Source organism: Sabethes cyaneus, chromosome 2, assembly GCF_943734655.1.
Source record: "Sabethes cyaneus chromosome 2, idSabCyanKW18_F2, whole genome shotgun sequence".
NCBI classification, from domain to species: domain Eukaryota; kingdom Metazoa; phylum Arthropoda; class Insecta; order Diptera; family Culicidae; genus Sabethes; species Sabethes cyaneus.
The window spans coordinates 198972243-198997427 of record NC_071354.1 but is presented as its reverse complement, the minus strand read 5'-3'; the positions used below and the strand labels follow the sequence as shown (position 1 = coordinate 198997427).

General features: G+C 38.4%; 2 protein-coding genes across 3 annotated transcripts in view; one reads left to right on the top strand and one right to left on the bottom strand.

Moving 5' to 3' along the window:
• Positions 1 to 6106: 6106 nt before the first annotated feature.
• Positions 6107 to 25185, bottom strand: part of LOC128733980 (phosphatidate cytidylyltransferase, photoreceptor-specific) — a 29951-nt gene continuing 10872 nt past the window's right edge. Inside the window, exons 3-8 of one of the 2 annotated variants that reach the window (XM_053827917.1) lie at positions 24042 to 24138; positions 8687 to 8863; positions 8140 to 8628; positions 7945 to 8076; positions 7750 to 7884; positions 6107 to 7626 (exon numbers count right to left, since the gene is read on the bottom strand). In XM_053827917.1, the coding sequence (XP_053683892.1) occupies positions 7543 to 7626; positions 7750 to 7884; positions 7945 to 8076; positions 8140 to 8628; positions 8687 to 8863; positions 24042 to 24138 (1114 nt within the window). In that variant the 3' untranslated portion in view covers positions 6107 to 7542. Of the gene's footprint in view, positions 7627 to 7749; positions 7885 to 7944; positions 8629 to 8686; positions 8864 to 24041; positions 24139 to 25185 lie in introns of both variants that reach the window. The other variant, XM_053827916.1, reaches the window with a different exon arrangement.
• Positions 15212 to 22201, top strand: LOC128733981 (uncharacterized). Its single transcript, XM_053827919.1, has 4 exons — positions 15212 to 16490; positions 21286 to 21594; positions 21665 to 21801; positions 21861 to 22201. Exons 1-4 carry the CDS (start codon positions 15714 to 15716, stop codon positions 21931 to 21933), a joined length of 1296 nt encoding a protein of 431 aa, XP_053683894.1. The 5' UTR covers positions 15212 to 15713; the 3' UTR covers positions 21934 to 22201.

Sequence of the window (25185 nt, the reverse complement as noted above, 5' to 3'; positions counted from 1 at the left end):
CTAATCTCTCCTCTGTTTATCTCAAATCAGTGCTCGGTTCTGAAAACAGCTTTTCAAAATCTTGCAAAGATATACAGGGACCCCCATGCTATGCAGCTAGCGGGTGATTGATTCCCAGCTGGCGCTAAATAAAGGTGTTCTTCACTCGTCGAAGAATTTTTGTTCCATTTTTCCAGTAAAACGATTTCTACGGAACTACAAAATTGTTTGAAATTTCAATCATTATCTGTTATCTTTAATGTGAATGATTTCAAAAAAATAATAACTCAAACCTCCAATAACTACAAAAAGAGAAGAAACCAGTGTTTATTTTTGCGGATTATTAAAAATCTAATAAAAAACTTGTACAGTACATAAATTTTAGTTCAAACCGAACCAAACTTCAATATTTTCCGATCCAAGCACATAAAGTAAGCATCCTGTTAGAGATGAACCAGCTTAATAATAGTGGAGTGTCTAAGATCACCTAAGAGAGCCACAAACACTGAACATGCGTGTCACTCGGTTTGTTACCGTGTATTTTAAAATAATCCAAATTCGTGTCACTTACTAGTCCAGAACACGGTAACCACGAACTAATATGAATATCAGGGCATTCCTCAGCTGATGTTGGTGCTCCAACAATTACCTTTATATTAAGAATGCAAACCATTTCGATAACAACTCTTTGACAATCGAAAAAGCTCGCAAGTCTTTGACATCTTTAATTCCTTCTAAAAAAGCAACATAACTTAACATGACTTGATTTGGTGTTATGGTCGGGGTGGCTATTGTTCCCAATGATAATCATAACATGCCAACCAACAGTCAGAAAATTTCAAGTTTCGAACACTTCAGTGACATCTTTCTGCATGTATCCAATGCATGGTAAAAATTGTAACTTTAAATTCCATAACATCCAAAATTAGGCTAACCGAGTACCTACACTACGGTATAAAACGACCAATTTGGAGGTCCAAAAGCAACGATAGCTGATATTCCGGAGTATTAGTCGTATTTCTACGGTTTAAATAAGGCTCTTATAAAACAATTTGAATTAAAATGAAACAAAATTTAAAGCAAATGAATCCAAAAGTCTGATTGCAAGCACCCCAATTTTCGACGTCCAAAACTTAAAGCTTAGGCAAAATAGTTGCCTGTTACCTGCAGCAGGAATCAGAAAGCTCAGTTAGTGAAAGAAAATTCTTCGAGACTAACGGGATAATTACTTTAACTTTGCACTTATTAGGTATTCAGAGATGTAAACTCGAACTGTAAAAAATCTGCTTATCACTAAAGAATGCAATATAGTAATATGACACTTTATTTTTTTGCCCCTTCGAATTTCGAAAATTTTTGAAGGGGGGGGGGGGGCGACATAAACTTTTTTTCAAATTTGCATAAGCCTAAGGAGCGCGTTAATGGAAACCGTGTTAATGAAGTATACGTTGCATATGGGAATCGACTTAATTGGTTACAAGTTGCAACATGGAATAACTCGTGATCTTGACCGTATAGAACGTTGGAATCTTCGACGAAGTTGTTCAGCAGACTAAGGGCTTTTCGTTGGATTATAGTATTTCGGAATTGCCTCACAACGGGGTGCTAGCGCTAGGGGTTCGCGAACCCCCATTTGGGAAACACTGATCTAGAAAGTTACGGTCTTCGGGAAGGTTGCTCAAATGACTGCCACCTTCAAGATGGCATGAAAAATAGCGCAAAATCGATTCACTACTTGGCGCTAGTGTATATGTGATATGCTTAGACAGGTTATATCTTGCGCTGCGACTATCTAGAAGGTTGCGGTCTTCGGGAAGGTTACTCAAATAGGGCTGGTACCGAATGGCCGAAATACAAATAGCCGAATCACGAATGGCCGAATTCCAACAACAGTCACAGAAGGCCGAATCACGAAAGGCCGAATTTTCCCGGAATGCCCAGATCAACAACATTTTTATTGCTCATGTTGTGAGACCTTACACATTTTGAATAAATTTTTTCATCTATTTCTCTCCACGAATTTGAAACATCCCCCTGAAAAACCTTTAAAATTTTCCCCTATATTGCCTCTTGTTCCACTCGCAGCTCTGCGATGATCCGGTCATTGATAGGTGAAGGAGAAAAGCTTTTCGTAGAATTGTGTACCTTAGTATCAGAAAAACAAGACATACTCTGCGTCTTATTTTTTTTTTTGGTAGATAGAGCATAGATGATTGAAGATTCTTTGTTCCCTTAAGCGCGAATTATTTACGTTTATTATAGGGTGCGAGGCCTATTGATCGTGTCAATAGCAAATGTTTCCTAGATGATTCAGGGCGAGCCTGCCGCAGGCCGCGAGTGTGCGCCGGTGACCCGCCGTCGGAAGCGCCGGCCACTGCGAGGGACAGCCCCCCCGCAGAAACCACTACTATTTAGGTGCATGCATAAGTCCGAACGAGCGGCAGCGAGTAAGGACAGCATATACCCAACATTTGTGCAGGCAAAAAAGGCCGTGATTATTTTCGGCCAAATATGACGTTCGGCCATTCGTGATTCGGCCATTAGATATATTATGCCATTTGTTATTTCGGCCATTTGTGTTTCGGCCCTTCGTAGATAATCCCTCAAGTAACTGCAACCTTCAAAAAAACATAAGAAATAGCGCATAACTGACTCACTACGTGGCGCTAGTGTATATGTGCTATGCTTAGACAGGCTGTATCTTGCGCTGCTGACTAACTAGAAAGTTGCGGTCTTCGGGAAAGTTACTTAAATGAATGCCATCTTCAAGATGGTATGGAAAATATAACAGAGTTGACTCAACGGACGACGCTAGTGCATTTGTGATTTTTTTTTGTGTTTGCCATAACTCATGATTTTGGTAATGTACAAGAAGCTGCTTTCTTCGGAAAGGTTGTTTAAGTGATAGTGGTTATTCAACTAGTTGAAAAATTAGCTAATATTTTGCTCGTTTTTTAATACAATGCTGGTCGCTTACAAAAATTATCTGCAAAATGCAACGTTGGCAGTCGATAAAATTCCTTGGATTTTTTCACTCCTCGCATTTAATTTGCAACGGACATTTTTTTTTCCATGTTGGGTATTTTTATCACTGCGACCATTTGTTTGATCTATTGTGATATATTCCCCGTTTTATTATAGCTATTTTGTCAAGATGACGCACCACTATCAGAAGTGATTGTCATTGTTTGACTAATAGCATTTGTCCAGCCCGGTGATGCACTTCGGATGAAGTGCACTACTGCGCTGGGTCTCCAAATATCAGAGGGTTCTAACAGCCCTCTTTCGAAGAACCTTAATCTTTTATTGAGAATTGCCGGACATCGGCATAACAGGTGTTCCGAGTCTTCTTTTTCTATGCCGCAGAAGCGACATGTATCATCATGAAGTTTTCCCATTAGCTTCAGATGATAGCGGCTCGGACAATGTCCTGTTATAAGACCAGTATAAATGCTTAGATCTTTCTTCGAAAGCTCCAGTATTTTGCGAGTAATTGAAACGTTAGGAGAGATTAAACGTTTCGACTGTCTAGCATTAGCATTAAAGTGTTATTCCAATTTGATTCCACTTGCAACGGACATGAATAATATACTACAACACGGGAAAGCTGATTTACTAAAAGTAACATTACGGGTGCTGTTGACTTCACATTATTAATACTGTGCGACATTGATGCCTATTAAGATGTTGTAAGTTTCGATTAAAAAAATAGTGATAAAAATGCAAATATAATTGTTAATGAATCATTAGGAATGTTTAAAAAATAGCTGGAAATGTGTTAACGTGACCGAGACTAATTGAGTAACTACGTTGGTGGGATTTTTCTGGCCATTTAGGAAGTACCATTAATAGTTAGATTTTTTTTGCAGGCAGTAAAATGTTGCTAGAGAATAAAATTAAGCGTTGAGCGTTCAGCATCGCAAGATACAGCCTGTATAAGAATACTACATAAGGTACACCGGGGCAAGTGTGACCTAAAAAATGCATAGTTTGGGTTTATTCCACTGTGTTTTCTATACCTATGATTATTTCAAAATTCTTTCAGCAGAGAAACTCTTCAGTGGTATCACTTCAAAGGATTAATTACGAAAAAGGCCTATCAATTTACATGAAATGAATCTGGAGGAGAATTTTCAAAATTATGGCGATAGGTCCCACTTGCCCCATTTACCGGGGCAAGTGGGACCTATATTCAAATTTGATTAAAAAGCTTAAAATAATAGTAAATTGTGTAAGTTAATATACAGCAATGTTGAAGCACTGCTAGAAGCAATCAAAAACAATATTTGTACGAAGGGTTCATTCATAAATAGCGTAACAAAATCAGATCACAACGGGCGACTTTACAATTTATATAAAACACAGATCGTGAGCAATTGCGCTGTAAAGCATTATTGTAATGAAATGTAGTTGAATATCCAATTCTTGCGAGACGTAATTTAGGATTAACCATTGTTTAACAGCTAGAAAATACGATTATGATCTGTTTGTTCTACCATGCCCAATTCGGTAGAGCTACTCATAAGAGATAGTTACGCTATAATAACCACAACACTTTATTGTTTCAATTCCAGTTGCAGATTTGCTTAATTATATCAAATTTGACTTTCCAAATTCAAATAACATCGTTTAGGTGTAACCAAAATGTGACCAAACTGTTTGTTCCCTCACAAGCTGTGCATGTGGGCTTCTTTTTTGGGGGCCCTTGGCTTAAGGGCCAAACAGAATGCTGCGTCAACGCGTCCGTCAGCGTTATTCTGACAGTTTTCCCATGGGTTTACTGTCAAATTGACGCTGACGGATGCGTTAACGCTGCATTCTGTTTGGGCCTTTAGTCTTTTTTGGTTTTATTTTAAAGCTTTACTGATATAAATATTATGTAATTGAACTGAAAATGTTTGATAGTTCATCTAAAAAATGTATTAAGACAGGAAGTTTTGTGCTGAAACACTTTATTTTTAATAGGTCCCACTTGCCCCGGGTGCTTTGAAGTGCCGACCTTATTTCAACCCATTTTTTTTAATGCCATTTGTCAAATTAAACAACTAGTTTTCGGATGTAATTTGTTAATACACTCATTATGTTTACGAACTGTCAGAAAAACATGTATTTTTACGTAAAGCCTGTGGCCAAAATATCATTTATAGAAAGGTGCGTCAAACTTACAACGCTAATTGAAAATAACGCTAAAATTTAAAGTCCAATTTTGATGTTTGGAATGCCTATAAATAATCTATAATTTTAATACACGCATTTGAGTTATATCTTTCATTTCTAGAAAGGTACGGTTGGGAAAAATGAGGTTGAAGAGAGTTATGAGCTCCGTTCCCACTTACCCCGTATTCCCACTTGCCCCGGGGTACCTTATACGCGCCCCGAGTGAGTTCTGCGATATTTTCCATACCACTTTGAAGGTGTCAGTCATTTGAGTAACCTTCCCGAAGACCGCAACCTGCTAGATAGTCAGCAGTGCAAGATACAGCCTGTCTAAGCACATTAAATGTACGCTAGCGCCACGTAGTGAGTCGGTTCTGACCTATTTTTCATGCTATCTTGAAGGTGGCAGTCATTTAAGCAACCTTCCCGAAGACCGCAACTTTCTAGGTAGTCAGCAGCGCAAGATATAGCCTGTATAAGAGTGTAACATACACGCTAGCGCCACGTAGTGAGACGATTCCGCAATACTATAATCCAATGAAAACCCGTTGATGTACTGAACAACTCTGTCGAACACACCAACCTTCTATACGGTCAGGATCACGAGTGTTGAAACCAATTAAGTTAATTCCCATATGCTAACTCGAAAACAGACACTGAGGAAGCCGGCAAGTCGTAGGCGAAATACTTATCTGTCGTGAATAAAATCTACATAGTAGAATTAAATTGGATAAGTTTTCTTCTTTTTTAATTTTAGGGTCCAATAAGGACGTTCGACCGCGTTAATGGAATCACTCGAGACCGGCCTTATTGGAAACGTTCTTATTGGAAACCGCGTTATTCGGGAGACTGCTGTATAATGTTTGTAGACGCAAGAAATGTCATTGTCATCACCAAAAACAAAATGGCGTAGTTTATTTCACGAACCTAGAATGGAATTTTTAAATGAACGAGACCTTATTTTTCCTACAACTGTGATCCTTTTATTGCAACACGTCGACATCAATGGGATTGCTACATTCTGGGACCCTTCTCTAGATAAAAATCTTGTCTAAATGGTTTGCTAAATATTTCAGATTTCGTCGGCATGGGTTTGTAATTGTTTCGATTATCAGGTTTTCCATGATGGATTAGAACGATATAAATAACACTGATTTTTTGTATCCTCATATCTGATCTTAAGTTCAAGTAGACTTTTTAAACAGTTTATTTATTTAATGTTATATGATCTTTCGCATACACTAGTGATGCAGCATCATTATCCAATTTTAAATAGCCTTTATTAATGTGGACAACGAGATGTGGTATAATCGCAATATATTCCTTTCGATGCTTTTGTATAATAAATATATTTCATGTATTTTGTAATTGCTCTCAATGCGAGAACCTAATCGTTAAGCACTACAAACAAACACAAAACATCTTCTACAGATCCTAAAGATCTATAATAAACTAACACTAACCTAAAACCTTCTAGAATGTAAAAATAAAGCTTATACACCTGGTCAAACCACCACTAGTTGATGATTTTCCTATAGTCGAAATTGAAAATTAACACTTGAAAATTAACGCAATTCACCGTAATAGTAGTGAAAGCTTTTAAAATCTAAGTAGAAAAAAATACAATAAGCCTAAAAAATTCATCTAATTGCACAGATTACACAGTAAAGCATAGCATTTGCTGTACGAAATATCCTCCCAATCGTTTGTGAAATCGGAACATAATGGAGCAATTGGGCCGCTTCATCAAATGACGTTTTCCTCATAGGATACTACAGAAGCGTTTACTCAGCAACTTCGGAATGTTGAAGCTTCATCATATTCGCTAACCGTTGTGTACATGCACGGTTTTTAAATATAAACAACTGTAATCATGATATTCATTCTGAACTTATAATATGTTGCCGCATCGAACATAACCATCACATGTGCGATAGAAAACTCTAAAGAACATCAGACGGTTATGCTTAAAACGATAGGTCAACTCCTGGCATATTTTACCTTCATAGTGTAATTTACAAATGTAGAAGACATAGATTGGCATAAAATCCAATCTTAACAGATGAATATAAGATTTTATGCTTCTTATTTTAAATTTTACGTCAATGTTTATATTTAAATATTTTACAAATATTAAACAATAAATTATCTCGTTTAAGGATGTATACAAATTGTAAAATTTGTTAAAAATAATAAACCCTAACCATCTTTTTCCCCGCCAGGGAACATGCTATCCACCTGCATTAACCTAATACTCCGCCGTAAATAATAAATTTAGAACCACAATAGAAAAATGAACCCTAAGAAATCGTTATCCGCAAAATCAGTACGTGCTAGATTCAGTTGTGATTGTTGGTATGCTTTGAAACACCATTAAAAAGCCAACGTGAAACTAGCCTAGTTCTTCTAATTGATGATATTTCGCTCCTGAAGACTGCCTTGCAACTGGTTGTATAGCTGCAGTTGCTGCTCGGGTTTCAGACTGTAAATCTGTTAAAACATAGTTTGATTACTCAATTGGTTATGAGATAATGAAAACAAATTGATGTGTGCTGCTACCAAATAGATTAAGTTGGCAATGGCAATATATCAAATAAAAAATAACCGACTCACCATGTTCAGCAGCTTTTGCGGCGAAGCTGTACGAATAAAGCTGGAAATATATGCATGCACAAAAGTGGCCATTAAAAATTGGCAATCGAATCGGTCCATTATGCCACCATGTCCGGGAATCACATCTCCAAAATCCTACAAAAAGGGACATAAATTTATTTATTTTCTTGCTCACGAACCGAGAAGTGACAGTACTTTAATTTTGAATGCGCGTTTGAATCCGGATGCAAAGAATCCTCCGAATGGTCCGATCACCGAGCTGAAGATGCTCAACGATAGAGAATGAAGCATGAAGGGATACATGGTAAACGAATACGTTGATCCAAACTGCAAACAGACAAGAAGAACACATTTAATCATTCTGTAACAGTAATTTGTTGTGCGACTTACCATGGGAACACTATACTCCTGCGGTCTAAACAAGTAGCTCGGTTCACATTCGATCTGCATTCCTCCCTTGCTAACGGAATATTCAATCGGACAAACGAAATACTGAAACTGGCAGAGGAAACAGGAGAACACCAGTCCAAAAAGCACCGTAGCAAGCCCTCCTCCAATGAATCCCTCCCAGGTTTTCTTCGGACTCAGCTTAATCAGCGGTGTCCGGCCGAAGAAGAACCCAAACATGTAGGCCATCACATCGTTGCAAACTATCATCGACACGGGAACAATGAACCAAATCAAACCCTCGAATATATTTTGGATGACCAAATAGCTTTGAGTTACGACAATCAGCAACACGACATGTGTCCAGGCAAACAGACTGAACTGCTTCATGTAGTACCGCTTGACCAGCGACAGCACAAACCATACGAATCCAATGCAGTACAAACAGAATGAGAAGAAGCGATGGTACTTGACTAGAAAGCGAAGTGAGTCCTGCCGAGAGAAATAAATTGTTGTTATATTCTAGTAAAGCGGATGTTTTACTACGTACAATTCTGTTGACGGCAACACCGAAATAATCGACGAGATTTTCACCGTAGAAGAAGTAGTTGGATGTGAGCAGGAAGTACCAGGATAAACTGCGGAACCAGGGCAAACCGTGAATCCGGTAGACGGAGTAGCCGATGGAGATGATTTCCTCGAAACATTTTACTTGCACCACTAGAGCCTGCAAAGAAAGGAAGGTAGTGTGTTTAGTAGGAATACCAAAATGAAGTAGAGTAACCGTAACCGGCCTATTTTGGATCTTATGTGCGGCTGTATATAATTTGGACACTTCCATTTGGTCAGGGCTTCAAAATACGTACAGCCACACAAAACATGTGGGTCCAAAACATGTTGGTTATCAAATCTATCTACATAAAAGTCAGTTTGTTATGCGAATTTCCGAACCGATAACAGATGTACATGGTACAAGAGGGGGGTCCAAGTAAGCAGAATTTCATTTAATAAATATTTTAGAATCTCGAGAAAGATAGGGTACTTAATAATGACAATAACTTCATTGATCATCACTACTTTATTTACAACCATTAGTACCGGCAAAGCAAGGCATTCAGGCAAGGTTTAAGCACACTATCAGCCTCTTGTAACTTAGTGGAGATATTTATGACTCTTTGGATAATCGTAAAATAGCTGTTGGAGACTGTAAAAGTTCAGCGGGAACTGTGTCAACGGGCGTGCCCCAAGGCAGTAACCTGGGACCAATCTTGTTCTTAATATTTATCAACGACTTGGCTAAGCTAGATCTGCATGGGAAATTGTATTTATTTGCGGATGATGCATCTGTTTTTTACCAAGGAACTGACTGCGCAACAATTCAACGCTATATCAAAGAGGACCTTCTGCTTCTGAACGAGTTCTTTGAAACTATCTTGCTGTCGATGAACTTAGTTAAAACAATATATATATTCTGATTCATTCTCCCCGTAGACGTCTTCCAGATCGAATACCAATCGAAGTCAACACCAAAGTTATTAAAGAAGTAAATGACTTTTCGTTTCTTAGTCTAACATTAGATAACAAGATGAACTGGAACGCTCACGTCGAATTTTTAAAACGAAAATTTTCGTCTCTATGTGGGATATTGCGGAAAATTGCTTCAATGTTGCCCATAACCACTAGGAAAACACTGTGCTTTTCATTAATCCACTCCCGACTCCAATATCTTGTTGCCAATTGGGGACTTATCTGTAAATCGTCCTTAGGAGAACTCCAGGTGATACAAAACAGATGTCTGAAAGCCGTTTCCAAGAAACCTGTTATGTACCCTACACGGTTGCTTTACGAAAATTCCGATGATTTAATCCTACCAATCGGAGTACTAGAGGAGTTCCAAATGTTGATACATTTGCGCAATAACCCTACTGGATCTATTTCGGCATCGAGTAGGATGCACGAAAGTCGCTCTAGTAGACAGATGGGATTTAATACTGAGTTCGGCCTTAACAGCCTGCTACTATCATGCAAAAACGCCCCCTCAGTGCATCTATACCGCCATCTTATTCTACGAGTGGATTTGCATGGAAAAAGAAGCTGTAAGTTCTACCTTTTCTTCACGATTTCCCAACTTTAGAGTACGTCTTAAATCGTCGCAGCAAACGTTGACATGAAAAAAAAATCATATATTTGTATAGATGACAATGTGGCAAGAATAAAATATTCAGGATTTGGTATCGTCAAAGAAGCTCTTCATTATAAGCTCATCGTTAGTTGTTGTTTCTCGATCTAAGCTGGAGCTTACCACTGGTAATTCGGCTTAGATATCGTTGCTGGTGCTATGATGCTACTGCATTATGCATCAGGTAATGGTGTTTAACTAGTTATCGTATAGCTAAGGCAAAGACTTTTATAACTTTTGAATTTCGTAAACAAAACAGAGTTTGAGAAAAACAAAAAATAAGAAAAATAGATGCTTGAAAAAATAAAATTTTGTCTTCTTTTTCTTTTTTCTCTGGCTGTGTTTCATTTACAAACCAAGTCTTTGCCAAGCTACTACCAACAAAACAAAAAAAAAGTTTGTTTCAATACGTTGTGTAGTTTCTGAGAAAAAGGTACATAAAGTTTGAAAATTGAGGTTTTCCAGGAGCGGCGTTTTATTCCGCGGAAGTTGTTCCGCACTGCACTGGGATGCTTATGTGTATGATCGTTTTTCAGCCACTACCCGTGGTCGGATCATTACAAATTTAGTATCAAAATAAGCGGAAAAGACTGCAGAACCAAAAACTGAAATAAAAAAATAATGATTTTTTCAAAATTTTTAGTCGTTTATGTCCCATTAAGTGGCTTCTCCATGTGTTGAAGAGCACTGCCGCTGCCACTGCTTTCCCAACCAACATTAAATTTGAAAAGAAAGAATCAAACACTGACTATAATGTCTGGTTGTCTGTGATTACATGCTGTTGAGCAATGCTTCGTGTAACCGTACTTCGTTGCGTTGAGATCTTCAAAAGCTTTCTGAAATTTGTTTGCAGAATACCGTATAAGCGCCAGATTAATATTTTGGACCCATATATCTTCGAAGTCAGTACGCTGGTGTACGGGTTAGGGTAACCCCCTCAGCAGCTGTATATAATTTGGACACTTACAGCAAAATCAAATGCAAGTGTCCAAATTATGTACAGCTGCTGATGGGGTCCAAAATAGGTTGGTTACCCTACTGCTTTTAAACTCGAGTGAGTTGCTTAAACGGGAAGTTGGAATTCTGTGCAGATAGTTTTCATCTTCTGTAGAAAGGATGGCACGTATAGGCTTCGAACATTAACAGTCTGCCGAGGTAATTATTGAAGCTACAAATCAATGTTTGTCGATTTTAGAACATGTCGATTGATTGTAATTGTAATTGTAATTTATTAGAGATACGTTAACCACTTAGTTTAGAACTTTGTTCAGGGTCAAGGATTTGTAAAGAGAAACATTACATAATAACATTTGATAACATCAAAGCAAAGCCTTGGGTTTTAAACGTCTTTAAAGACTTGACTCTTCTTTATCGACTAACTTCGCGACCGGTTATTAGAGTACAGGACAATTACAGGGCTAGTGCAAACGATCCTACTGACTCTAGCACACCATCATGCAGCCGAGATTCGAATATATGACGGCTGGCTTGCAAGACCAACTGGGCGGTCTGATTGAAAATATCTGAAAGTGAATTGTAAAGGCTAGCAGCATCTAGCCAACTCCCAAATCTTCTATATATGAATGTCGATATGAAAGTCGATTATCCCATCAGGTATCAGCATTTATGGCTTTTGGTCACCCTGTGACAAAGCTTAACAGTGAAACTTTACGTTTGACGACATGTTCCAGGATTTTGCCAATAACAGTCATGATCAGACGAATACTAAGATCAATTCTTCTGTTTTATTCAGAATGCTTAGCTTAGAGTGTGGCAGGCGATGGCCGTTTTAGATTATGCATTAACCGCACGAAGTGCTTTTATAGCGACCGGGCTCTCAGAACAGAGGTAGATAATCTTGACTAATAGTTCTTTCTAAAGCGCAAACTAAGCATATGATATCACAAATTTCAGTTTGAAAAACGATGTAGTAACTACCCAACGAATAGAATTCCTTTAATTTAAGCTCACGGCAGCAAACACCAGCACTAGTGCGACCTTCGTACACGGAATCGTCCGTATAACAGAAAACATAGTCGGAAAGTTTCCTCCATGTAGCCTGACAACCACTCCTCTCTAGGAGGAAAATTACTCGAAAAAGTCCTAAACGGAATAGTACGCATGAGGCTTGCATCGCACAGTGGTGCCATTTCGAAAAACGCGATTATTAGTATTTACGCAAAAAACGCGTAATTTTAGAAGATTAGTATTTTTGAAGTTTAGTATTAAAATATAACCCTTTTTTCAGTTTGAAAGAGAAACAAATTCACATTCCAGGGAGTTAATTATAATCATAACTCTACTACCCCGTGAGAGATTGGCGATCACAGTTCTGTACAGCCAAGTATGTCATAGTCAGGATTGGGTAACAGTACAGGCCGGTTAGCGATTTTAGTCCGAAAACCTCTGACGTTTTGGTAGTACATTGACCCGCAGAAAATAGCCCTCATTCGGTTTGCTTACATTTTGCAAATTGGCCCTTTTAGAAAGTTGGTGCCAAAATGTTCTATGCTGTTGATTCATTTCCATAAAGTAAGAAAATTCCTTTCTTACGATTTCTTTTACTGATAATGATACTGATAGATGACAGCATCATCATCATGAATCATGAATATTTTGATGATGATAATGATCATGATTCGCAATATTTATCAAACGAAAAGCTGATTCCATTATCTGCAGGATTTCTACTTACTGATAAAATAAATAAGATAAGAATTTTGGAATTTTACGGAGGTGAATCAATAAGGCCATTACAAATATTTTATAAAGTTTTTGTCCTTGCGGTGTTCGACCACTGAAGGGGGGGCAAAAAAAACAAAAAATTTTTTAATCGAGCCAAACCAAATATGGGTTTTAAGTATTTTTACTTAATGTTTAAACGTGAAAACCAAATCTATTCTTACTTTTAATATATACGCTATCATTTTTCATGCAAAAATCTAGAAGAATAAACAAAAACGAAAGAAAATTTTTTTAGTTTATTTTCGGAAAATCCACTGTTCGAATTTCCATTTCTATTTCGTGCTAGAAGCGTTAACTCAACTCGTACACTCATTTTTCGAGTTTTTCAGGCTGTAGAGCCCGCAGACAATTGATTTTATAAAAAAAAATCAGCTCATGTCCTACAAATTATTTTTTGCCCCCGATTTTTCAAGCCAATTTCCAAGGGGGGGTGACCAAAGCTTTAAAAATAATTTGCAATGGCCTAATTGTCAACCTAGAATCATTATCTAACGGAAAATGAGATTTAGGTTAAAACAAAATTATTGAAAAAACATATTGTTTTTCATCGAGTCCAAAAACCCGCATTATCGAATTCCCAGATATTTGAGTAAACAAGCAGTATTTCAATTCACAAAAACTCATGCATGAATAAGACATTATTAAGACATTTCTGTTGCCTAAAAACGTTAAAATTGAGTAAAATAATTAAATAAAGATAGACTACTGTTTTTCCTGGATCATAAATAAATCCAGGTCAAGAAAGGGGCAGATTCTGATTAGATTTCCATTCTGGCAAACTGTGCATGAAATCGGTGTGTTGCCAAATTCAAAACCCTGCTGCAATATAGAGCTTGCTAAGCCCAGTGCAAAAAGCTACAAAAACTTATCGTTTATCACTCAAACGTATGTTTTTTTACCGGGGTATAACTGGGGGAAAACAAAAACAAACGTGTAAAATCAATGTAAAATCTAACAACAGCAACAACAAATCGCGCGTCGATGTGTGCGTACGATAAACGTCAGCAAGCTCAATGTTGCTTAGTCGCAGCTAGAAGTAATCTCATCGGAAACAGCTGCAAATAGCTACCTTACCTTACGAATGGACAACTGTAGCACTCGAATTATAACCCTCGGTCGTATTAGATACCTTCCACTACCACAACTGAGCCGAGAAACTCTGTGTCAATGTCATGAGAAAAACCTTCATTCTGTCTGAGTCAAATGAACCTTCCTGCAAAATTCACCGTCGGATCGATCCATGATTCGCCCAATGTCCACTGCGCCCGAATGGAACTGAACATTTGCGCCAATCACTCGATTGACTCGATGGTTGAGATTTTATTCAAAGCAGGTAGAACCTAGAAGAAGGACTGACGCTTGTTTGGCAAATAAATTGTTTAGCTTTTTCATTTTTGTTATGATTCTAATTAATAAATTTTATTGATTTAAACCATTAAGGTCATTGCAAATAATTTCAAGTTTTTGTCACCAACCTACCCCCCCCCCCCCCCCCTTGGAAATTGGCTTGAAAAATCAAGGGGCAAAAAAATAATTTGTAGGATATGAGTTAATTTTTTTTCATAAAAGGACAACAACTTTATAAAATATTTGTAATGGCTTAATATGATTCGAAAACTATGAATGCAACTTGTTTCATCAATTTTTACATAATTATCTTACACTCCCATGTGAGTTTATTTTTCTGGAGTATAGAGGTCTAATTCGGATTGGTAAGCAAAGCGATATCGTTCTGCTCAAAAATATTGACTTCCAAGTAGGCGCGTATTCTACACTTTCCTGCATCTTTACGTCTACCTACGTGATAGTAGGCATCAACCAACCTCGCAGCAGCTGAGCGATGTTCATTTTCGTTATGAACGAATCGAGTCTATGGATGGGTAGGACAGACCATCGCTGCGCTGCCACAACCACTAGCAAACCGATTTGACTCACCATCATATTCCTTCTTCGCGTGCAGCCACCAACAAGTTCCAAATGAAAACATTCGAACCTCCTCTTCTTATCCCACCCAATTTGAACAGCAACCCACATAGCAGCATATACATACCTACCGCACCGCACGGACGGTTTCGAGCGATGTTTATTACATGTTTCATTTCTGTTTTTCGCTGCTCGCTCACGCAGATATACAGAAGCGACTACGACTTACGACTTATACGTTCGCTCAGTGAACGCATTCGCATTCGAAACTCGAAAGTCATGTACCATCCCAATTTGCTGTGAGTAAAGGAAATAATCAGACTTATTAGACTTTCTCGTTCGTGTCTCTATTGATGGCTTTCAATCAAGCGAGTCTAGTGCGAAATTGAAATTTGTGTCTGCCTTTGCAATTACCTACCTGCAGGTGAACGTATCCTACAGTCTCGGTTTGTATGCAGTGGACAAAGAAGTTTAGTGTTTTTGCAACGTACGTACAGTACACAAATTGGCTTAGTGGTGATACTTTCCTCGAAGGCGACATTGACGAGGAAATCGTGCAACCACAACCTCAAGGTTCATGCGTTTTACACTCACGGTAGAATTAGTGTGTAGTCTGTGTGCAAGTTCTGACACATTTCGGTCGAAAAAATCAATGCCCTCTTGGTAGAATCGGTTCTGCTCGGCGATAGTCGTTCTCCCGTACAGGGGACTGCACAAACAAGGAAGGAAAATGTCGTTGCGAGCTATACAGAAACGAGACAGAAACAAATTATCATCTGCGCAACAAAAACAGAATCTCTTTATCAACAAAAGTCGAAGCTTCGTCGTCGAAGTAAGTTCAACAGGCGCAGTTGGCAGCATTAATAACAGCAGTAGTGTTGGTGCTAACGCTGCTGTTAGTGGACACGGTAACTATCAACATCAGCACCTGCAACAAGATCATCACCCGAGCAGCAGAAATGATAAGTGGAGAAATTCAAGTACCACCAGCATAACTTCCTCGACGGCCACCGGAGGTCTGCCGCTAAGTAACAAGAAACGCTCTACTTCCTGTCCGAGTTTGCAGAAACGCATTCCACACTATTCGCCGCTTCGGTTCACGAAGTCCGAATCCGATCTGGACGGTGCGTCGGGTCCGGGCGGAACGCGAACCTCGGCGGGTGCTGGTGGACACATCTCGGCGGCGACCGACGATCCGTTCGATAGTTTCAGTGGTAATAATCTCTACCTGGGCGCCAAGTCCGAAGTGTGCCTCAAAACGTTGGCAGTGAAAAGTACCAACCAACCGCGGGCGCCATTCCAGAACAGAAACAGCAACAGCTCTGCTGCCGCGGGGAACCGCCCTAGGATGTACGAGAGCAGTCGTAGGCAATCGGTGGACGCAGGCGTAACCGAACCGGGCCGGAGTGAAAAGTATACCGGATTCAGTGGCAATAACAATAACAATATCGCGCTGAGAATTCCAATCATCGGCTATGAGGTCATGGAGGAGCGAGCCAGGTTCACTGTAAGTTGCGGGAGGTGGTTTCATTGATTAGTGAGTGGGGGTTGAATGGGCGCGCAAGGCGCGGGAGCATGAAATATTTGTGCGAGGCTATGAAATGTGTGAATTAGATTAAATGGCAAAAAGTGCAATGTAAGTTTAAAACGGATTTGTTCGGTTGTGTTGCGTTGTTTCTGATATTGACAATGTAGATTGTGGGAAAATACGAAATACCTATTTCTCAACAATCTGAATAAAATTTATCTTATATTGTCAAATAGCAAATTTGATTTTACAAATTCTACAATTTTAAAACAGAACATTTCTATACAAATATTTTATTTAAAAGTATACTCTGATACTCTAAGTAAGACAACTATTTTTACACATGTTGATTGTACAAAAAATCGCGTCCTCTTTCAAATACCTATCTAATAGAGATGAGGTACAAGGTTTATGTACTCATAAATTAGTTAGAAAGCTTTAATAATTTTGCTTGAAATTGTACCGTAGCAGTATAAACCATTCCTCTGAATATGACATAGGTAGATGATAATTTGACTATAAACTCGTTAACTAACATATGACATTGTTAGTGATTCGAGATCAAATGGCATGAATCATGATGCATTAAATTGGCATATAAAAACTATAAGCAATGGGTGTTTATGTTCACTTACGCTTTTGTCAGCGTGTAGGATAGAAAGCGACTTTCATACACGTTTTTTTTTGTTGTTATCTCATGTAATAAACCTCCACCCTTAATCATCCATGGTTTAATGGGATCGACGAGCAATATGATTTAAAAAATAAATCTCATACGAAAAAGAGCTAAATGCATGAGATCCAGTTGCTGAATAGCTTTTCAGGCAAAAATTTCTTCCTAGCATGAGATGGAGGAAGGTCATTGAAGCAACACTTACAGATTCGTAGGCCATTCTTTATTACCAAGCCGGAAGATCCACGGTTTGAAACAATCTATAATGCCACCCATTTATAACCAGATTTCAACTTAACTTTGCTTCTAGGCTCTGTGATTCGCTGATATTGTGTAACCTTTGAACTAAAGTGGACTGGTAAAAAAGAATCTTCATAACCTTTTTACTAAACGTGCGACACTGTACTGTAAAGAAACTAGGCAGCTTACTAATCATGCCTTCCAGAGAGGTTTAAGAGTTCAGTATTGTCTGCAGTCCATTCAAAGTCACGATAGCGGCTGCAGTCTCACCCGCTATTCCGACGCTTGATTTGAGCCCATTCAGCAAATCATTGAATCATCTTAATTAGTTTCATTGGAAAACTAAGTTTAAGCATTATTGTGCTTCCCAGCAATTCCTACCCATCCAATCCCGTGAGTTTTATGCAAATTAATATTTGAACATTAAATTATCCTGTACCTACTCAACAATACAATGAAGATATGCTTGCCAAACAAAGGGATGTACAGAGGGATCAAATTGAACATAAACAGAAACGTAAAATTGCTAAATTGCAAATGTGTGTGTGAGACGTAAAAAAACACACTAATAATTTTCGCGTGGGACTCTTAGAAGGTGGATGTTAACCGAAAAGATTGAAAGAATTGGCCTTTGGAAAATTTGCGGGTAAATCATGAAAACGCGTGCGCACAGGTATAAGAATTTATTCCAACCGAACCTTTTCTTTAGTACATATAGAGTAGGGCGGGGCATAAGTGCGATGTTTGAAGTTGTCATCGATTTTCGTGAGATATAAAGAAGGACAACAACATAATATAATTTATAGTGATGCAGTAACTCAATGTCTTTACATTCAGCTATAAATCATCTGCGGTAATAGTGTTTTGCAAAATAAATTCTAACACTAGCGGGGCAAAAGTGCGAATACCGCGGGGCAAAAGCGCAAAGCTCGAATCCATGAAATTAGCACAACAGTAACTAACAAAACCATATTATCTCCAATCTACGGTATGTTTTGGTAAGGAATATTCTCAATTTGCACCTTTTCTATTTTGCGCTGGTGTATTGAAGCCTCCGTCAGATCGAAACTTTTCCAAACGTTTGTTTTTTTTCATCAGCGGAAAAACATTGTTTTCCTTCGGCCAACATCTGTAGAGCACACAGTTTTCTGTAGATCTTCCATTTCTAATATCTGTAATATGTAATGCCTAAAGTTATATATAATTAGCTTTACATTTTTGCCTCGTCCATGAATCACACTTTTGCCCCGTCCGTGAATCTCACTTTTACCCCGCTAAGCGGTTGACGGGGTTAGATTAAATTACGGAAAAGCGACATATATTTTGTAAATTTTTTTCATCGTATTTTCAAAACAGATATGTGAGTGATGTAAAAAGCTGCTACAAATTTTCAACAAGTAATATCCTCCTGTTGATTTGCCGTATAACGAAAAATTACATCAAAACCACCCTAAAATAACATTTGCACATAACTCAGCAGCTATGCATCGTAAGCAACCAAACTTTACGTTAGATTCAAGCTGTCAAAGTAGTCACCCATCCATGCCAATGTACTTAATTTACTCGGAATCTGCACCGATAAATCATTGAATCGCACTTTTATCCGCATCGTACTTTTACCCCTCCTTACTCTATGTATGAAGATTATGACCGGGGCTCGTTGAATTTATTTAGAACACGGCATAAGTGGATTTTCCGCAATTTAACAGAATCATATGCCGCTTTGAAATCCCCAAACCTCCGTGCGTTGTTTCCTCGCAAAACTGTTACCGACGAGAACGTGCTCTTCGTACTAGCGCTTCTTCCGATGAAGTTTTTTTTTTTGATTCAACGTAGGACTACGTCTTACCGCACGGTGTCTTATCACGAAATAATGAAAGCTTATGAACGCTAATAACGCTGCCAGTTCAGAATGGATTTCAATGATTTATAACCAATCGATTTATAAAGTATATAGCAATTGTATTTTGTTTCCGAGTTGGGTATTTTTATCACTGCGACCATTTGTTTGATCTAATGTGATATATCCCCCATTTTACTAAAGCTATGTTGTCAAGATGACGCATCACTATTAGAAGCGACCGTCATTGTTTGACTAATAACATTTGTCCAGTCCGGTGATACATTTCGGATAAAGTGCACTACCGTACGAATTGTTCAGCAATTGTATGCTAATTAGTATAACATTCGTGAAAATAGTAAAACAGTAGTGTAGAACATTGAAAGTCAACACAAACGAAAAGTTCCAAGTTCACTAAAAGTTTTTTCCATACATTTTCAGTGTGATCGCCTTACTTCCCAGGCAAAAAAGACAATTAGACATACATCACAGAACAGAAGTGGAAGTCTGAACGATTCGACGATCAAAACTGGTGACCTGGCAGTGTTTTTTGTTTTTATTTTTCGTTGGGAAGGTTTTCGTATAGACAAGCGAATAACAGCAACATAAGCAGAACGCCCGCTGCCAATCGCATAGCAGTTTCCACGTGCTTTCCTGTGCATTCGTATGCGTTCGTGTGTTTTCACGGAAAAAAGTGACTCGCTACCGCCAGGTTCGCTAGTATCTGTAGAAAGTATCATGTACGTGTTTGGATTTCTACTTCCACTTCTGTTCGGTGCCTAGGTGCTATGTTTCGTTATCTAAACTTGACCTTCTATTTTTATGCGCCAGCTGTTAAAGTACAGGACAATTGCAGGGCCAGTTGCCACGATCCTATTGACTCTCTCAGCCGAAATTCGAATATACGACGACTGGCTTATTAGGCTAGCATCATACCTTGGGACCAACTGGGAGGTTCGCCAAGATGCTGAGTCGAAAAAAGAATGACGCAATAAACTCGTTTGTTCTCTCGTATAACATTCCAAGCAGGAGGATTGTTTAACAGTAGCTAGTTCCTATATGCACGTATTGTCTTTGTTTGGCAAGTTGAGAAATCGTGGAGAAAATGTATTGAGGATTTACAGCTTCTCACTTACCCTAAAGTTTCAGAATAATTAGCTCTTACAATGCGGATTATTCGGAGAAAAATTACGCATATTCTGATAAGAGTTGATGTCACTGTATCGGCAGATACAGTGATTATACCTAGTTTATAGCTAGTTCTACAGATTATACGCAATGTGTTATATACAGGTGTGGCAATGTTGGTTAACTGGTGTTAGTGCAATGAAGAAATTTCATCATGGTGTGGGTGGAATCGTAAATCGACCAATCACAATGAAGCGTGACGTCAAACTCCAAAAACAAAGCCCATTGTCCGACGCGGTTTGTTTTTGTAGCTTGACGTCGTTATCTGATTTCTCGCTACTAATACCATCAAATGTCTTCATCTGCCACACCTTTTTAAACCTCATTGGATTATACCTGGTTCTACAAATGTCCCACATATATTTTTGTAAATTTTGCTCGGCTGAGACGGTACTGTTCAATGAATCAAAATTGAGTCAAAGTGATCGGACCATCCCTGGTGTGGGATTTCTCAAACAGGCGATTCAAATGCATTGTGAGGTTGTTTAGCGACTCTTTTTTAAAGTCAAACTAAAAAAGAACTCAACAGAATGCATCACATAAACGCTTTGAAAGAACACTTGAAGGTAGTCGTGTCTTTTATTTTGTATTTGGCCAGGTATACTGTATTATTTCTATATAACTATACTATACTTTAGTATTGATAGTATAGCGTTTTTCTATTTATAGTGTCTCAAATTGTCACAAAAAATTGAGAGGTACATTAAAATGCGTTGAAATTAAATAACAAAAAAGAATCTCACGTTGTGTGTGACCCAGCTATTAATAACCTTTATCATTTTTCACTTTCTCTCGTGTGAAAAAAAAACCAAACAAAACAAACACAAATCTAGATCTTCAAGCTTCGCATCGAAAACAGCATCTCACACACCTGTTGGTTGGTTCTGCGGCGCTATACCGACTTTGTGCGGCTGCACATCACCCTGCGGACGATGTTTCCCCACTGCAACCTAGTACTGCCGAAGAAGAAATGGTTCGGAAACAACTTCAACAGCGGCTTCATCGACAACCGAATACAGGGGCTGCAGAAGTTCATCAACATCATCCTGGACGATGGGGCGATGCGAACTTGCCCGGCCGTGCGGGAGTTCTTCTGCTTGGATGAACCACCAACCTACTCGGAGAGTATGGAAGAATCTCGGGTAAGATCCAGCCAGTGTTGATTCAAACAGAAACGCAAAAATAAACTGAGTTTTCCCAAATTATCCTCAGATAATTTTTGAAGCACAGGAAGAAACCATATCTCATCTGAAGCAACAGCTCCAGACCAAAGATGAACTAATTGAGGCCCTGCAGGCCAAGGTAGCTAGCGAAGTCAATAGGAATAAGGTGTTAACCAATATTATACGGTAAGCACTGTTCTTTCATAGTGTCAACAATTTAGTTTACATATGTTCCATAATTTCAGCAATAGTTTCGAAAACTGTTCCAAGTGTGCGAAGCAGCTGGACAATCATTTGAAAGAATCTACTTACAAATAAAATTGTAGACTGAACGCAAATTGCACATACACACAAATATGATATTCGCCTAGTTAGGATATACTACTACTAGCAACTGAACGAATGCCTTGAACGTGAACAAGAAGCAATTAACAAGTGTCTAGGTTATATGTTTTTGTTAATAATTATACAGTTGACCCATTTCGAGATCAAGTTAGATACCATATTATACAAGCACTAAATATTTTAAGGCTGCAGCAGCTACCACACTAATGACATTTGAACGGTAAGAAAAATACAGTTAAAAAGTCAAAGAAAGTCTGTTTGTTTCCTTCTACTAACCAGTGTCAAGCCACAAAAGACGATCATTAAGACTGTCGCAGTGGCTTTTTAGCCCAATGCCCTTCTAGCATACAAAAAAAACAAAATGGTTGTGTTACTCACTTTGGAAGTGAATAATAGTATTTCGATTAGATAAAACTGAAACCAGCAAGAAACCAAAGTTGCTTATCAACACATAAAAATACTACTGCATGTCCATTGTTTTTGTAGTGCCTCTTAGTGGTTATGATTAGAGTGACTATATACAGAGTGGCGCCAAGTCATCCCAAATGTATGCAATGCGGGTTTTCCAAGGTTTTTCTTTCTCTTTCCTGCATACGCGTTTGATAGGTCGTCTGCTCGATTGGAATGACACTGACAGATAATTATCATTCCAATTTTGACGTTGTCGCCACTCTGTATATAGTCACTCTAGTTATGATCACTAATTGCAACTAAAATAATAGCATACGTGTCATGCCATACAAGGTTTTCAACCTAATTAGAGACTTTTCTAGCTAATGACAAAACTGAGGTGGAAAGCTTATTAATCAAACAACACAGACATTGATGAGTCGTTGGATTATACTGCGATTCAGCGTGTTTTGAACTGTTTTCATCCATATGAAAATGTTTTACAGGTATCGTTGACTGATTCTAAGTTTAATTGAAAATCAAAAAATAAAAATATCACTAATTTTCCGTCATGCTATAATAAGTAGAGTAAGGTCGTTAGCTGGGAGAGGCCAGTAGGATCGTAGCAACTGGCCCTGCAATTGTCCTGTACTCCAATAGCTGGTTGCGAAGTCTGTCGTATAAAAACAGAAGATCAAGTTTCGATAATGGAATGTAGCACCTAGGTTTTGCTTTTTTTAAGGTCGTTAGCGTCGTGCCACTGTTATGGTACAGAGACTGTAGATTACAGAGAAATCCGCTAAATTTTGAAACGAAACGGAGAGTACTATCATAAATAAAGGTAACTCTCCGCTTTCGTTCAAAATTTACCGGATCTTGAGTGTCTCGGCGCCTCTGTAATCTACAGTCTCTGTATGTTATGGCAATACTAGGCGGAATACTACAAAAGCGCTTATTGTAAAGGTGGTCACTTGTGTAGTCATGGTTGTACCACCATAATTTTAAGTGTAGAAACGCAATTTTCGCTAGAGAACATTATTCCCGTGAAATGTAATGAAATCAAGCAAAATTAATTCTACAAAAACTAGGATTGAGTAGTATACTTCGGAAAAGGTGATCGTAAAAATATTGATTTTACAAAATCGCCAGAATTTCGCAAAATGAAATTAAAAATAAGATATTTGTACTTCTATAAACCGTTTTCCACAGAATTCATTTTTTTCATGTCTCTATATACAATCTCGATACGTATTTCTTGAACGTGGCCCAACTTGTACAACATGGCCCGACTGTGACAACATTTTTGTCTTTACGTAAATGCATATAACTTTCTTATCATTCAAGTAATCAGAGTGAGATTTTCAAAAAATATACGTTATTCAGAGACCTTTGCATCGATGTATTTAGATTTCCGCAATTCCTTTTGGAAGCTATAAGCGAATGCAAAGGTGGTCCATCCACGACGACATTCCGCTACAAGCACAGTAAAACAGGGTTTAAAAAAAAATGATATAACTGCACAGTGGAACTATTTCAAATGTTGTTTAATGCAAACGTTATAAACGCTTTGATTGCAAAACTTTCAAAGTAGTAGTAAGTAATACATTGTATATGATTAACAGAAATACGTCTTCCAGACCATACCTCCCCCGAAATAACTATAGTTTCAGATGTTTTTTATAAGTACTTACCGTAACCATCAACGCCAACGGTCCACCATAGATGATGAGGCCGAACCCGGAGATCATTAGCATAGTAAAAATGCCTCGTATTACCCAGTTCTTCCATCTGGAAAAGAATAAAAGTAGAAATTTAGAGAATTTTTGATTTCTTATTGCCAAAACCAGTACGAGTAAAACAAATAAAAATTGAGAAAAGTTTGCTAATGGTTGACAATTTAACTTTTTTGATCTAATAGGTATATTCAATTCTGGCGACTATTACAACGAACTTATCATGAATCGCTTGTTTTGACAATTTTGCGACGCATTGCAATTAACCAAGGGATGGCAAAGTTATCTTTTCACATATATATGGTGCGTAGCCATTCGCCTCGATTGGGCCCGTTTTGATCAGATCGGGATGTTGATCGACATGTGTTATAGAATACATTGTATTCCGTTCAAAGCGAAGTTTCTGATCGGATCCGGGCCCGATCTCTTGCACTGGCACCTGATAGCAAAACAAAGCAAAGCCTAGGTGCTACATTCCGTTATCGAAACTTGACCTTCTGTTTTTATACGACAGACTTCGCAGCCAGCTGTTATAGTACAGACCAATTGCAGGGCCAGTTGCTACGATCCCATTGACTCTAACAGCCTCTCCCAGCCGAGATTCGAACATACGACGACTGGCTTATTAGGCCAGCATCATACCTCGACGCCAACTGGGACCTGATAAATAGCCTATTTATCCCTAAGGCCATCCCTGAGACTATTCCCTATGGAGAGAATTCGTAGGGCAGTATCATGCGGGCTTTGCAGGGGGCACCGTGCTACTACGGATCAAATTTTTATTCTCCGACATCCTCTAGAAATGTCGGTAGTACAACGTGCCCACGCATCATATTTTCGCGGATTTTAAAGAAGTATACGATACAGTTGAACACGAACAGCTGTGGCAAATAAATAATTTTCATTCTTCATCTTCGGGGAAAGTGATACCAGAAACGTTTCATCACACATTTAGGTACAAACACAATTCCATTAAGAAGCCACGACGATATCAGCAATAATAATGGCATTAGCTGTCAGTGTCTTTCTCTGATTTAAAGCAAACCAACACGATACATGGGAGTGCTGATATTTCTGCTAGCATAGGTAAAATTGGCAGTTT